Source organism: Poecilia latipinna, unplaced genomic scaffold (genome assembly GCF_001443285.1).
Source record: "Poecilia latipinna isolate Pla-1442-1.1 unplaced genomic scaffold, P_latipinna-1.0 Scaffold595, whole genome shotgun sequence".
NCBI classification, from domain to species: domain Eukaryota; kingdom Metazoa; phylum Chordata; class Actinopteri; order Cyprinodontiformes; family Poeciliidae; genus Poecilia; species Poecilia latipinna.
In genome coordinates, this window is record NW_015113211.1 from 98944 (window position 1) to 114072 (window position 15129).

General features: G+C 45.2%; 1 protein-coding gene across 2 annotated transcripts in view; it reads left to right on the plus strand.

The window, feature by feature from the left end:
• The window catches only part of prickle2b (prickle homolog 2b), a 35938-nt gene extending 25687 nt beyond the window's left edge, over window positions 1-10251 (plus strand). Inside the window, exons 1-6 of one of the 2 annotated variants that reach the window (XM_015042554.1) lie at window positions 774-923; window positions 1470-1607; window positions 2841-3044; window positions 4247-4433; window positions 5663-6523; window positions 7857-10251. In XM_015042554.1, coding sequence (XP_014898040.1) covers window positions 1584-1607; window positions 2841-3044; window positions 4247-4433; window positions 5663-6523; window positions 7857-8791 — 2211 coding nt within the window. In that variant the 5' untranslated portion in view covers window positions 774-923; window positions 1470-1583 and the 3' untranslated portion in view covers window positions 8792-10251. Of the gene's footprint in view, window positions 1-773; window positions 924-1469; window positions 1608-2840; window positions 3045-4246; window positions 4434-5662; window positions 6524-7856 lie in introns of those variants that run through there. The other variant, XM_015042553.1, reaches the window with a different exon arrangement.
• Window positions 10252-15129: the final 4878 nt, after the last annotated feature.

Here is a 15129-nt window from a genome sequence, read left to right on the forward strand (position 1 = left end):
CCCCCCCCCCCCTTTCACCCATCTACGCCCCCCCCCCCCGCCGCTCCCCACTTCGGTCCATTACGGAGATAAGAGGGGAGCGGAGGGGAGACGGGCAGGAGAAATGGGAGGTGAGGGGGGGGCTGTCTCGTTAATGGACGTGAAAGAGACGGAGCAATGTTTGTAGCCACTTATTGAGATTTGTTGCATTAATAAATCATAACCACGAGCCGTCCTGAGAGGCAGCTCCGTAGGAGATCGGCACGCTGCGCCTTAATTGCTTTTTCTTTTTCTTTTTTTTTTTTCTCCACACGTTTTAGCGTCGCCGGCTTGCATCGAAGTGGCTGAAAGTCTGACTGGCAAAATAAACAAACGTGCTCAAAATGCCCACAAGTCTGCAATGGCTGCTCTGATTTCAGAGCGGCTCGACTCCGACAGTGACTATTTTTGTTCAATCAAGCATTGAACAAGACGCACAAAAATCACGATGGTTGAGCTTTTTGATGCCCTCGATTTTGCTCTTCGGACAGAAAACGGATATCAGTGTCTGGTTGGACTAACACTAACCCCCTTCATCACTGAACTCAACTTTACCTCCAGTATTGGTTTGTGGGTGTAAAGAAAGTGCATTCATTAGTATGAAGTGTAATTTTATAGACTTAGATTTTTTTTTTTTTTTTGAAGTGATGCTTTGTAAAATGGTGTCAGTAAAATATTTATCCCAAATGCACAGCGATAAAAATCCAGCTTTAATACAGAGGCAGAGGTGGAAAATCACAATGAAATCAGAGAAACTAATTAAGAGTTTCTTAACTCTTAATTAGAGTTGATGGGGAACAGCTGAGGCAGAAAACAGGCGAAGGCGAATTTGTGTGATGGGGAACAGCTGACAAACACAGGAGGAAAACCGAGACTAAAGGAAACTACGGCTAGAAGAGGAGCAGGTAATAATCTTAAGAGAAGTAAACGCAATGTGTAAGAAACAAGACGCAAGGATAGGCTAAAAAAATCAAACAAACAAAAAAAAACACAAGATACAATGGAATGAATTGATATGTCCAGATCTTTGGGACAATAATAAATGCAGGAAACAGAATAGAAAATGTCAAGACTTAAGTGGATATAAATGAACAACATAAAACACCAATTATGGAACAAATCCAAACCTGAACACTACAGGATCGTGACACTTCAGATGGTGCTTTGATTTCATGACGTTCTTTACGCCTCACAACCAGTTGGACACACCGATGCCGCGGTTCACTAGTGAGGAAGTAATAATCCTGCAACCAGGACACTGAGGTCTGCAACTTTGAATTAATACATTCAGATTGTTTTCGAAGATGGACAGAATCCTTTACCAACAATTTAACTGTTATAACTACGACTTCTAGCACATTCTGTTATTATTCTTTTGTCAACCTTGACCTCCACAGAACAGCAACCCAAGTCGGTGTGCTGACGATACGATGCGCCATGTTTGTGTCCAGGTACGCTACTGCAACAGCCTGGACGATGAGGAGAAGCGAGAGCTCAAGCTCTTCAGCAACCAGCGGAAACGGGAGAACCTGGGCCGCGGCAACGTGCGTCCGTTCCCCGTCACGATGATGGGGGCCATCTGTGAGCAGGTGCCCGATTTATTTTTTTTAATTATTTTTTTATTTATTTATTTATTTTAAACCCTCAAAGGCATAATCCTTTGACCGTGAGGCCCATTTTTGCCTCCGAGTGGCGTGACGGGATGGGATCGAGCGCAACGCGGCCCAAAATGCGTCACGTGGCCCGTGGAACGAAAGCTATGAGTCGTGCCGCCGACACATGGAACGGTCTGCTGGCGTTTCGGCTCCCGTGATGTATAGGACAGCTGCTTCGTGTTGACACGTGAAGGCCAGAGACACAACATTTGTCTGCCTTTTCCCAACGACGCCCTGACCTTTCCTGCCGCAGAAGAGTGTCTTGAGTTTTTTCTCTCTGCCATCCTGGCCTTCCAACCCTGCTCTTGTGATTTAAAATCTGAGCGTGACATATCGTCTCTGAGAGCGAGGTCAGTGTTAAAACATCCGTGTTATTTCTCCGTAGTGCCCAGTGTGCTGTGAAATGGTCGATATATCGCTTATACGTTCCCCTTTAGCATCCTTATGGGACTAGTGAGTGTAATGGAGCGTTCCTTTAACAACAAAGCTGCACAGTTTAGCATCCACTGTGTGGAGAGCAGGTTGCACTGAAGTGCATGTGTGGCTCTTGTCCATTTAGCTCGCTCATGACCTCATATCCAGTAAAAGAATTGGTAGAGCGTCCGTCGTAATTTCCTGGTTTTAATCTTTATCCCTCTTTTGGCCTCCCAGCAGCAGTCTCTGTGTTAGCTAGAACTTGCAGTGCTGTGGAAAATGATGTTCCCCTTTGCAGATTTGTATGGGTGGACTTATTGGTTCAAGAGCGCTTGAGCCACCGAGGATCCAGAACAGCACAGTAACTTTGGACTTTAACTGGTCCGTTGCAACACTTTTCCTTTTCAGCCATTCGGCATTGCATTTCCTGCTGGGTGAGCTGAGAGGCTGAAGTCATCTTATTAGAGACTGAAAGGTGCCCAGGTCCTGCGCGTAATTTTAGATTTGAGTTAGGTTTAGTTGTGTAGCACATTTCGGACAGTTCAAAGTGTTTCACGTGATAAAACACAATACAATTAACAAACAAAACCAAAACGAAATATGACCCTACAGCAGCAGGATACAGAGTAACAAAAACGCTCATCCAGAACAAAATTGTTTTTCAATTGTTTCTAATCAAAGGCAACTCCAAACAGGTGGGGGTTTTACTCTTGATTTAAAGGAACTTAGCGTTTTGGTTGGTTGTTTTGGCAGTGTGGAGGCCAGATAAACGGCGGCGACATCGCTGTGTTCGCATCTCGAGCCGGACACGGCGTGTGTTGGCACCCCGCCTGCTTCGTGTGCAGCACGTGCAAGGAGCTCCTGGTGGACCTCATCTACTTCTACCAGGACGGGAAGATCTACTGCGGCCGGCACCACGCCGAGAGACTAAAGCCGCGCTGCACGGCCTGCGACGAGGTAGACGCACGTAGACACGACCTGGTTGCAGACAGATGACCCTTTATCAGTGGTGGACGAAGTAAAAGTATTAATGCTCATAGTCAAATCTTACTCAACTACGAGTAAAAGTTTGTAGGTCGAAAGTTTACTCCAATTGAAGTACTCTTTTGAAATATACTTTGGTATTTAAAAAGAAAACAAAAATTCCCAACATCGGTACATTGCTGTGCTGTTTTCTGAGTGTTTTCACAGAACCTCTTAACTCGCTGGAACCGCCTGATGATGTTGGTGACAAATGTAAAACCACTCTGCTACAAAAAGTCAACACTGCCTGTTGCATAAAAAACGCAATAAAAAAATGACAGCTATTATATTTATTTCTTATCATCTGAAACGTCCCCAACACCCCGAAAGGAAAAGAAAAGCAGGAGAGTAACGCTGGTAGCTTCAGGTGACGCCATGCTTAACATCGAGGCTTACAAACCCGGAGCTCAGATGTGGCCGTGGGTGGCGCCGGTTCTGTCTCCGTTGCCGAGTTTTGTTGAACGCAGCGGACTACAAAGCTTTTCTGAACCGAAAGGAACGAGTAACGACAACCTTCCTAGAAGAGTAGTGGAGTCAAAAGAACTCCATGCTGTCTTTGAAATGTAGTGGAGTGAAAGTCATGAGTTCCCAAAAGAAAAGAGTTCGAGTAAAAGTAAACATGCTCAAAAATTTGACTTGATAAGTGCAGTTTTCGAGTAAATGTTCTCCACAAATGTCCGCCACCGCCGTCTATAAACGGCTGCAGATGTAACCGTGTCTGAAAGCCTATTTATAAAGCATCTGCGTACAGCTGTCTGCTGCGAACAGGCTTTCCTGTTTTCATGGGCTCATCTTACAGAAGCCTGATCTCCTGAACATTAACGGTAAATTACTTACTGTACAAATGGGAACAGGGACACTGCAGCACTTAAGAGGCACCCCCGACGGTTTTATCAACAGTTCAATTAAAAGCAAATGTACCACCTAGCTTGCACCAAGTCCCCACTCAAATTAGCCTCCTACTCAAGTCAGACACACAGAGGGATGATCTCAGAGTTTGAAGCAGCAGCGGCGGCGGCGGCGGTAAAGCAGAGCATTCAGAGAAGAGAGAGGGAGGCAAGCGGAGTCTCTGTGTTGTCGTTCAGCACCGAGTAATAACCCGGGCCGCAATCAACCATTATCTCTCCTTTCCTCAGATCATCTTTGCGGACGAGTGCACCGAGGCGGAGGGCCGCCACTGGCACATGAAGCACTTCTGCTGCTTCGAGTGCGAGACGGTGCTGGGCGGCCAGCGGTACATCATGAAGGAGGGACGGCCCTACTGCTGCTCCTGCTTCGAGTCGCTCTACGCCGAGTACTGCGACTCGTGTGGGGAGCACATCGGTATGCCGCTTCTGCACAGGTTTTCAACACTTTCTTAATGGAACGGCGTCGGCCGCGGGAAGGCATTTGGGGCCAATTGTGCCATCGCGGTTAAGCTCAAGGGCCTGGGTGGAAGAGGAATGAGAAAGTAGTCAAAAGGAAACTTTTGGGAGCCATTCAAACAGCCTGAACCTTAGTGAAGAAAATACACTGCTCAAAAAAATAAAGGGAACACTCAAATAACACATCCTAGATCTGAATGAATGAAATATTCTCATTGAATACTTTGTTCTGTACAAAGTTGAATGTGCTGACAACAAAATCACACAAAAATCATCAATGGAAATCAAATTTATTAACCAATGGAGGCCTGGATTTGGAGCCACACACAAAATTAATGTGAAATGTTCCCTTTATTTTTTTGAGCAGTATATATTTTGAAGACCCAGGAGCACAATCAGACAGGTCAGGGAGGAAGTTGTAGAGAAGTATAGGAAGAGACTCCTAAGTGTCACTTTTAGGTTTTTGTTGATCAAGAGCGAGCTCCACTTGTATCGCGTTTCAGGGGTAAAAAGAAAACTTGTGGATTTGCGAGATCTGGCAGCGACTCAACTTTAAAGCCTTGCAGCCGTCATGGCAGCAAAAGGCAGTTCAACGAAAGTGGGCTGCGTCTCAAACATCACAGTGATGTAATCTGTCGTCTTGCTTTATAAAATACTTTTTTGGATTTGTAGGTTATGAATTGCTCAGCGAGGCCCTGGATCAAGGCCCGTCTTGTGCGACTGCGGTGCTGTTAGCATTGATGTCATCAGGCATCACAAGAGGCATCTTTTTCAGGTGGTTCACTTTAATTGTTTAGCAGGCAGGATGCTGTAAAAGTATTTAACTAAAGAAGTACTGAACCACCAGAAGCCGCTTTACAACCAGATGGCAGTCATTAGCAAATAGCTGTTTTTCTTTCCCCCCATCGGCTGAAAATATTCCGAAAAAGCTGCGTGTTTATGCTGCCCTGGGCAAACTGTGTAATGGGTTTGCCACACAGCACTTAGCTTTCCACCTCTGGCTCCATTTTCCCAGTCAGCAAACTACTTAAAAAGTTGGGCTGCTATTCACATAAGTACGCATATTTAAATATTCCATTGAACAGTCGTTAAAGGCATTTAAATTTGTGGTAGGGGTTAGCATGTTTGAATGCGTGTGATCTCACACACTCCATCTTTTTTTTTCTTTTCTTTTTATTTACCATGCAGGAATCGATCAGGGTCAGATGACCTACGACGGGCAGCACTGGCACGCCACCGAGGGCTGCTTCTGCTGCGCCCGCTGCAAACGCTCCCTGCTCGGTCGGCCTTTCCTGCCCAAGCAGGGGCAGATCTTCTGCTCGCGCTCCTGCAGTTTGGGGGAAGAACCCAACGGCTCGGATTCCTCCGACTCGGCCTTCCAAAGTGCTCGCTCCACCAGGGAGTCCAGGCGCAGCACCAAGACGTCAAAGAGCGGCGGTGGGGCGCCGCCGGAGAGGCACTCTGGCGAGGTGGACCCTCTGTCTTTACAAATGGACCTGCTCAGTCTCTCCAGCCAGACGCCCAGTTTGACTCGCGAGCCGCCCTCCTGGCAGAACCAGGAGCAAGCCGGCGACGGCTACGGCTACGAGCCGCAACCCGACCCGACAGCCGACCCCACTCCTCTCCAGATCCTCAGCCAGTGCAACGTAAGGAGCTCCTACAGCGCCGCCTGCCCCGGACAGAGTAGCCAGCAGCACGATCACAGGATCAGTGAGAACGGCGGTCTGAAGCGGCCCCCCATGTCCGCCATGAAGGGCCAGTCCTTCAGCGAGAGCTGGCTCCAGCCAGCAGCTCCGGAGGAGTACTACCCACCCAAACTGAGGACCCAGAAGAGCTTCGCCGAAGTGCAACACAACGGATTTTCCTCGGACAAGCGCTCGATCAGTTTGCACGGGTTTCAGAGGGACAGAGACGGAGGGGCTCAGACGACTGCTCAGGTGGCGAGGAGCAGGAATCCCATTAATGCACTTAGCTTCACAGAACAGCTGACCCCACTGGAGCAGACCCCGAGAGGCTCCATGGAGTCCCTGGCTTTGTCCAATGCTACAGGTGGGTGTGGATTATTCCCTATACTGTTACTTTCCATTGTTTCAGATTGAACTAAGGGCAGTATTATATAAAATCTACCTTTTTTTTGCCTTAAGTCGTGTTATAATGTTATCCCCTCATCAAAAACATGCCTGGAGTGTTGCTTTGATTCTTTCACGCAAATCCTTTAATCTCCCATGGCAACCATTCAGCTGTGCAAAACACCTAGGTGGGACGTAGCTCCGCCTTGTCGGCGCTGCTCCTTGTCGGCGCTGCTCCTTGTCGGCGCTGCTCCTTGTCGGCGCTGCTCCTTCTTGGCGCTGCAGTTTCCAAGCCTCTGAGCTTTCGCCTCACAGAACTCCCCTCTCGATCTAAAGAAATTCAAGAACAAATAAGAAACAAAGACACTGACGGCATCATTCTCAACTGGAACTATTATCCAGAAATGGAGAAAACAATGAACCGGGGCAACCCTGTCCTGAAGTGGCCATTTAACCAAAATTACTCTTGGCAACTCATCCAGGAAGTAACAACAAAACCCAGAACAACATTTAAAGCACTGCAGAACTTACTCACCTCAATTAAGGTCAGGGTTCCTGAGTCAACAATAGGAAATTGCCTGGGTAAAAATTACATCAGGGATTGAATGCTAAGATGCTGGATAAAAGGAAAAGAATGGCATAAATTACTTTAAAAAAAAACATGGGGAATATATTCTGTGCTCTACCATCTGGACCTGAACCGTCGCATCATTTCAGTGATAGTTCATGCAGTCAAACATGGTGGTGGTGGTGTGATGGTCTGGGACTGGTTTACTGCTTTAAGACCTGCCCAGTCTGCCATAATTGATGGAACCATGAATGCTGCTTTCACTATCAAATCTTAAAGGAGAACGTCTGGCACAAATATCCGGACAGTTTTCCAAACCCCGCCAGGAAGTCCATTTCTCATTGGCTCCAAAAAAAAGAAAAAAAGAAAAAGGAAAATAGAGGCGGGGTGGTCTTGGCTTAAATCTACCTGAGAGGCTGTGGCATAACTAAAGTGTGGCTAAATAATGCAATTCTTCAAAGAGTGGGTCAAAATTCCTCCACTGCAATGCAAGTAAACTCACCGTCACTCATCACAAATGCTTCATGGCAGCTGTTGCTACAGTGGGTGGTGGCACAACCAGTGAGCTTCAGGGGTCAATTATTTTTTACATCATCATTTAATATTAATTTGATATTAAAATTAATTTTTTCATTGACAAAAAAGACAAAATCTGTAAAGAGGACAGATACTTTTCACTTCTCGGTATTTTCAGACTTGATTTGCATGATCTGATCACTCTTTATTCCTCTCTGCTCACTCCCAGGTAACTCGGCCGACGGCGGGGGAAAGAGTCAGGACAACCTCTCCCGTTTCTCCATGCCCGACCTGAGCAAAGACTCGGGAATGAATGTGTCAGAGAAAAGCAACATGGACACCCTGAACTCGTCCGTGCAGTTCCGTAGCTCCGAGTCCATTCACAGCCTCAACGCCAGCCAGCCCTACCTGGAAATGAACCCGCCCAGGTCTTCCCAGTACCAGATGCAGTATTGCGACCCCTCAGGAATGAGAGTTAGTGCTGCCGTGACTCATTTACCTCCTGCCTTCGCCTACCAAGAGGAGGACAGGATGGTCAGCAGCGCCAACGCCGCGCGCCTGCCTCCCATCAGTGAATGCAGAGTGAGCGGCGTAGGCATACGGGGGGCAAGCGTCCGGAAAGACGCAGCCGAAGACACCCCTCAGAAGCGTCGGCATCACCATCACCGCCAGCGGCGGTCCCGCCGCTCTCGGTCTGAAAACGCTCTAAACCTCGTGGCCGATCGCAGGGCAAGACCCCAAGATAGACCCCAGCTGAGCGTGCGGGAAGACTACGATCGCTTCCCACCGCCCAGGAGCGCCGCAAATCAGTTTGGCGCCGGAGGACGGGGACGATACCAGCCCCAACTCTTCAGGCAGTGCCCCCGGACCACTTCAGACCTTTGTCTGCAGAACCCCGCAGCCAACAGGCGCACTGGATTGAGCCAGTACTCCTGGGACGAGTATTACGACGACGACTGGTGCTCCACTTGCTCCTCGTCCTCTGAATCCGAGGATGAGGGCTACTTCCTGGGCGAGCCCATCCCCAGGCCCATTCAGCTGCGCTACATCAACAACCAGGAGATGGTTCACAAGTACAACAACGCAGGAATCGGAGGACCCAACCGCAGCGGGCAGCTGCACACGCGCAAACGCAGGAAAAGCAAGAACTGCATTATTTCTTAACTTTTTCTACGGGACACCTCTTTTATTGTGTAGCTTGAATACACTAACATCCTCTATTAGGAACAAAGAAAAGTTGTATTTTTGAGTGCGAGTTATCAAATAGTTGAAAGTCGGCAATGAATCAAAGCTGGCAAGCCATGGAACGGCAGTAATGTTTGCGTGGTGGCTCATTTTAGTATTTCATATTTCAATGTGCAGTTTTATACGTGTTTATCAAAAGCTGATGTGCAATTTCTCTTAAACATCTTTTTCTTTCTTTGCTACAAGGAGGAACGTAATATAGTCCGTTTGGTACAGTTTTATGTTTTCAGTCAGTGTGACCTACTAGATATAGGATGGATCTTATGTTCTGCTAAAGTTCATAACCTGTACATAGATAAATGGAGTATTAATTTCACCTAAATTAAAAAAAAAAAAGTCACTGTACATATGATTGTAAATGTCGGCCCATATTTTTATATTTTGTAAAGACGGAATAAGGTAAATATCTATAATGTTGAGCTAAAGCATGACGATAACAACTCATGCATGTGCTGTCTGGCTGACTTGGTGCTGCATTTGGAATAAAGGAGTATTTCAGAACAACACGTTGGTGATCGAGTGTGCAAAATGACTCCACTCTCAATCCGTTGAACGCGTAAAATGACTGACATTGTGGCGCGGGGGCTGATTGGAGTCACCCTCCGCTGGATCGTCAGCTGGTGATGGGTGCAGTCACAGTCCGACACTCTGTCCATTGTCCTGCTAAGAAACGGGAGATTATTGCATCAGCCTCGGTGAGACGAAGAAATGTTAACTAAAGGTCTCAGTTATTAAAACCAGGTGATGTTTTTTGTTTCCTTTTTAAATCTGTGTTTTTGGGGCAGTCAGACATTCCTTTCGCCTGTATTGGTTTATTGGTTTGTTTTGTTCAGTGACATGCTAATGTAATATTCCTATCTGTCTGCGCTCTATTTTTAGACCCTGGATTTGAAAGTTCGGTCTTCCTTGGCCGATGACTTGCAACGTTTATATGCATGTCTGTTTGGAGACACTTCAATCAAATAATAATGCTGTTGGCACATTCTTTAGACTTCATGCTAAAACTCGACACTCTGGTGCGATAGACCAGGGAGATATCTGAAAGTTGAATTATGTTGTGCCCTGAACCAGATTTAGTCGCTTAAGAATGGGATTTTAACTAACACAAAGTCCTAATCTCAAAATTAGCTAAAATCAGTGACATGCATATGTAATAAAATGATATGGTGTGTTTTACCAGTACTAAGTCCCTCATGAATGATGTTCAGATGCTGCATTATATGTTTTTTTGTTTAGTTTTTTTCTGGGTTGCAGGGGTTTGGACATATTTTGTCCCGACAGAAGTTTTCCCAGGGCAGGCCTACTGTACGGTTTTTAATTGTATATATTTGACTCTACATGTACAGTCTTCAATAAACTGTTGTTTGGTTTCTGCTGAAGACCTTTTCATGCAACACCTGTGCTAATGCTAATGCTAATGTTTCCCCGTGTTCATATGACTTGATGATGAATTTGTGTGGGACATTTTCACTGCAGACATGAATCCAAAAAAGTTTTGCTTTATAAATGTCATAAAATTTTTTCGACTAATGCCTAGCTACCCTAGATGCACACAGTCATTGAGAAAGAATGAGAAACTAACATTTTTAGGGAAAACCCAGATTTATTGGATCGACAAGCTAATGTTCATGGTTTGTAGTTCCATTCTGCAACCTTTAAGCATTTTTTTTTAAATGGCTGAACTGATTGGAAGCGTAAAGCTCACTGGATACATCTGGCAGAAAGTCTGACTGTAGACAAACTGGTATTGAGAATTAACTTCAGTCAGGGACATTCCTGGTCACAGCATAAATATTAATGTTATCCCTCTCTTCCATAACCTTCCCAGTGTGTCTTCAGATAGTCTAATCTACTTTTCTTCCAGACTTTAACCTTTTCCTGTTCACGATTCTATCTCAGTCACAGCATAATCAATTATTCTTTCAATACGCCAAGCAAATTACCTCAAGGGCCGAAAGCAGTGCTGTGAAAAAGCAGTTGGTGAAATTCTTGAGTAGCATTTTCTGTGAATTGGAACAGAAATTGGAACTTTTGAAAAACGTACGCAACCAGAACACGAATCCCAAAAATGTCAAATCATAAAGCGCTACTTTATGAGCCTTTTCAACCTTTCCTATTTTTGACCTGGGTTGTTATTCACACAGCAGCTAATAACTATTTACACAGGAAAAAAAGAGGTAGGAGGTGGTGCGCCACTGGTGACCTTCCCGTGTGAAATGCACACTGAACAGAACATGCAAATCATTTCCAGACAGTAATTACCTACTAGAAAAGCAGAGCAGTGTAAATACTCCAAAAGTATTATTCACTCCAACCGCCGATATTTTTTCAATTTTACACCAATTTAATTTTATGTCAGACGATTGCTCCGACTGGAACGCTTCACACGTTGCGTTCCCGGTGCGTGAATATAATGACCACTCAATGCAAAAGGCGACATAGGTTTAAAGGTTCATAAAAGTGTCCACACAAACTCCTATGATGTTTTTGAGACGGGAATTCTTTTGAGATGAACGAAGCCGGTTTTGGTGTCGGCTCCACCCGTCGTTAAAGCTTTTGTAGAGTTCAGAATCGGAACCGATTCAGCTGAAGTCACAAATATGTTTCCTTTGCTACAAAATTATACTTTACATGTGGTTCTTAAACTGGATATCAAAGGTGTTACTTTATGTTGGAGGGGGAGAGGGGCAAATCCACATTTTCATTCATTTATTTTCCAAAGCTGCCGTGTCCCATTCAGGCTACCAGTGGGGTTGGAACTGATCCCAGCCACCCCGATGGCCGGACTGCCAGTCCTCCTGTGTCTGAGGGTTAACCATTGGCATAAATTAGCTGACAGGTTGTATTGCAAAGTGCTAAGCAGTGTCATACTGTAAATCCGATTGCTTCTGATGCCCATGTGGCGAAGGGATTACTCTTGCTGGCTCCCATAATCCACATGGACCCACCTACTGTATTTGCAGCAAGGTGTGTGAATGCCGTCCTGCTGGTTCAAAGTCACAGATCCATTCACGCCTTTGGGAATAATTGGGCACATAAGAGTGTTTACCTTACCTCAAGTGCGTTTCAGTTCTCAAGTCTACTCAGAAACGTTTGGGCAACTCCTAGATGTGGAGGGAAAACGAGCAAGACACGAAATATTTAGAAGTTTCAAACATGTGAACCCCATTATTATGTTGGGCTGCTGATAGCCTGGCCCATAAATCCAGACGATTCCCAGTTTATAATCAGTCCTTAAAACTGGGAGTGCAGAGAGGACAAAGTTGTCTTTTAAACACTCACTTCCTTTTACATCGTCATCACTAACCCTCATTAGTTTCTTTATTAGTGCCTCACCAAAGTGTGTGTTTGTGTGGAGTGTCTCCATGTGTTTAATTAAAAGCAAATGGAGGCGGCACAGCGAGGGCGGTGGGGGCACAGATTGCTGCCATATGCTTCTCAGACCGTGCCACATCCAAGGCGGGCGGATAATCCGAGAGGTGCGTCAAGGATGCTTTCAGTTGCCACGGGCAGGACAGACGATGACGTGCGGCCATAATGGCTTCGGTTCTGTCTCTGCAGGATGTCAGGTCATGCTTTCAGAATTACAGCCAGGAAGAGGAAGGTTTGTTCTCTGAGACTGAACCAGTCAGACAGTGTGAAGGCTAAGCATTTCTATTTGCTCCTAATATGTTTGAGTCTACACATGCTCCGGCCGTGGAGAAACATTTATTTTCTCGCCTTATCAATGTTTCTGGTTAAACCATAAACACGTTAACGACTGGTGGGAAATCTTGATGTGTTCCTTATATTACAGAGGAAAGTAATGAATCCCTTCTTCACTTCCTTTCACAACCCTTTCAGAATAAGAGTTTCTTGTTTTACGTCACTTTGGGTTACCACAAATATTTTCAGTTGTTTAAACTTTGTCCAAATCTAGAGGTTTATTTTTAACTTTCTGAATGTTTGGGAGAATTGCATTTACCACTGTATGGGTCAGCCATCTTGGACTATCTTCCAAACGAAGGTTTGCTGTAATTTCAGCCCATTCCTCCCGACAGAAGAGCTGAAACAGAGTCTGAATTGTAGGCCAGCTGACTCTCACACACCTTTTCTGCTCTGCCAAGTCCATGGTACTGAGATTAGAGCTTTGTGATGGGTAACCCAGGACATTGACTCGTTTGTTCTCAAGCCACTTTGAAACCGATTTGGCTGCTTTATTAGGATCATTGTCTATTCGAAGGACCCACTTCTGCATAAACTTTGCCATTTTGGCTGATGTATTAGGGTGCTGCTTTAACATGGCTACATTGAGTGAAATGCTGCAAAAGTAACTACACAACATTTCCATTTTACTTTAATTAGACTACTGGGTGTTTCTCCAAAAATTAAAGTCTTTTTCTATAAGTGTATTTGCAAGTTGCAAGTTGTTTTTTTTAAACCCCGCTTTTGAAACAATGGCTTCATCCACTCTGAGCGGCCTTTTGGCCTATGTTGGAGCTGGACTCAACCTTCTTATACGTTTGAAAGGCGTTTCTTGTTTGGTCAGTAGATCCCAGCCAGGGATGTCCTACCTGAGATTAAATTATGGAAATTCAATGCTAATCATCACAATCTGGCTCTAGTTTTCAGTATCTCTAAAAATCGCTCTGTTGGTAAATGTTTCTGCTTCCAACTCATCAACTTAAAATCCAGAAAAATTCACTTTCTAAAGTGTACCTATGAGAGTGAAGGTCATCACCTTGAGTTAGTTCTCGAGAAACTGCTGCTATTTAGCAAATAAAAATAGCTGTATTTACTTTTTTTTTAACAGATGAATGCCAAATTGTCACAAATGCACACATAAGCAACTTGTCTTCCGACAGCAGCAGCGAGTTGCTGACTGGCCTCGATGAACAAGGGAGGCATGTGACCAGTAGGAATGAGGCCTCGCTGCACTGTCTCCACCCACAGGACCATCATGTGTGTTCAATTACTGTGGCAAGAATGCACAAACATCAAGCAAGAAATCACTTTTTACAAGGGCACATGTTGCAGTTTTTTAATGTTTGCAACTTCAGAGGGATATTTACCCTCCCCGACCTCCCTTCTGCAATGGCGGCAGTAATCCCCCATATTCTGACACCGTATCTTAACATGTCAGGTATAATGGCTCTGTAAGTCTGTGTAAAAAGAGGGTCAGGAGGGCGGAGTCGGATCATCCTCCGCTCACAGACACCGCTCTGTTTCCACTCGGCTGTCCTCTGTGGGACGGGCTCGCTGGTCTCCTGAGGTGGACGCATTAATGTCCTGTGACAGCAACCCTGCTGTCCATCTGTCTCTCTTCTCTTACTTTTTTTTTCTTCTTACCAAGTCGCTCTAAACTTCCCCAAGCAAATACTGAAAAGGACATGGATTTTCAAACCGTACAAATATCAATTACGACATGTAGAGGCCTTTATTGGGCATCCTTCCTCCACAAGGGGCTCCGATTCAACATGTATGTTATAAACAGTTATCCGTTTGCCACGGTCACTCAGTCTGACAGGTGGCTTGGAGGAAACGTTGCCAGTTTTGGGTTGAACAGCACCAAAAGGGGCGCTTCGCCACGAAGGAGAGCTGCATGCTGGGGCATCTTAGAGCCACGCTGCCAGAAGGATCCATCTGGTTCAAGATGTCAGCCCCCACCGCTTCTCCTAACTCCTTTGAGTTTATGGGAGTTAGCTCTGGTCTCAGGGGGTGGCTCCATCTGTGTGGCACCTGTAAGCAATCACAACAGCTAATGAAGCTTAATGCAAGGCAGCATTTGGTGGAGAGATTCCATGAAGCACGTTAATTAGGCTTAAGTTTGTGCCTTTCTTTTTTTTTTTTTTTTTTTTGGCTGGTTTTCTCCTGCTTCGAGCTCTCTTTAGCAGATGATGATGGATGAACTGTTTAGTCCTCCAGCTAATCACCATAATGTCGAAGCGTTAGGATCAGAGACACTCTGGGGCAACGGGTCTGAGAGTTTGACTTGGGTAGATGCCATCGAGAGACTCTAAGACTTCACACTGTGTATCAAAATGAGAGATATTTACAGGGCACTGCAAAATTGTGGATATATCTTGAACTTTTTCACATTTTATCAGTATAATCTGAAATCTTTTGTTAGTTTTCAGGAATCTTTGCATGTGAAACTCGTGAGTGTTGCTTGAATTTGTATTCAGCTACTTCAGTCAATACTGTCAATTTTTTTTTTTTTTTTTTTTTTTTTTTTGGTTGTTTTTTCTCCGGTTTTTCAAAACGAAAGGTTTTTTTTT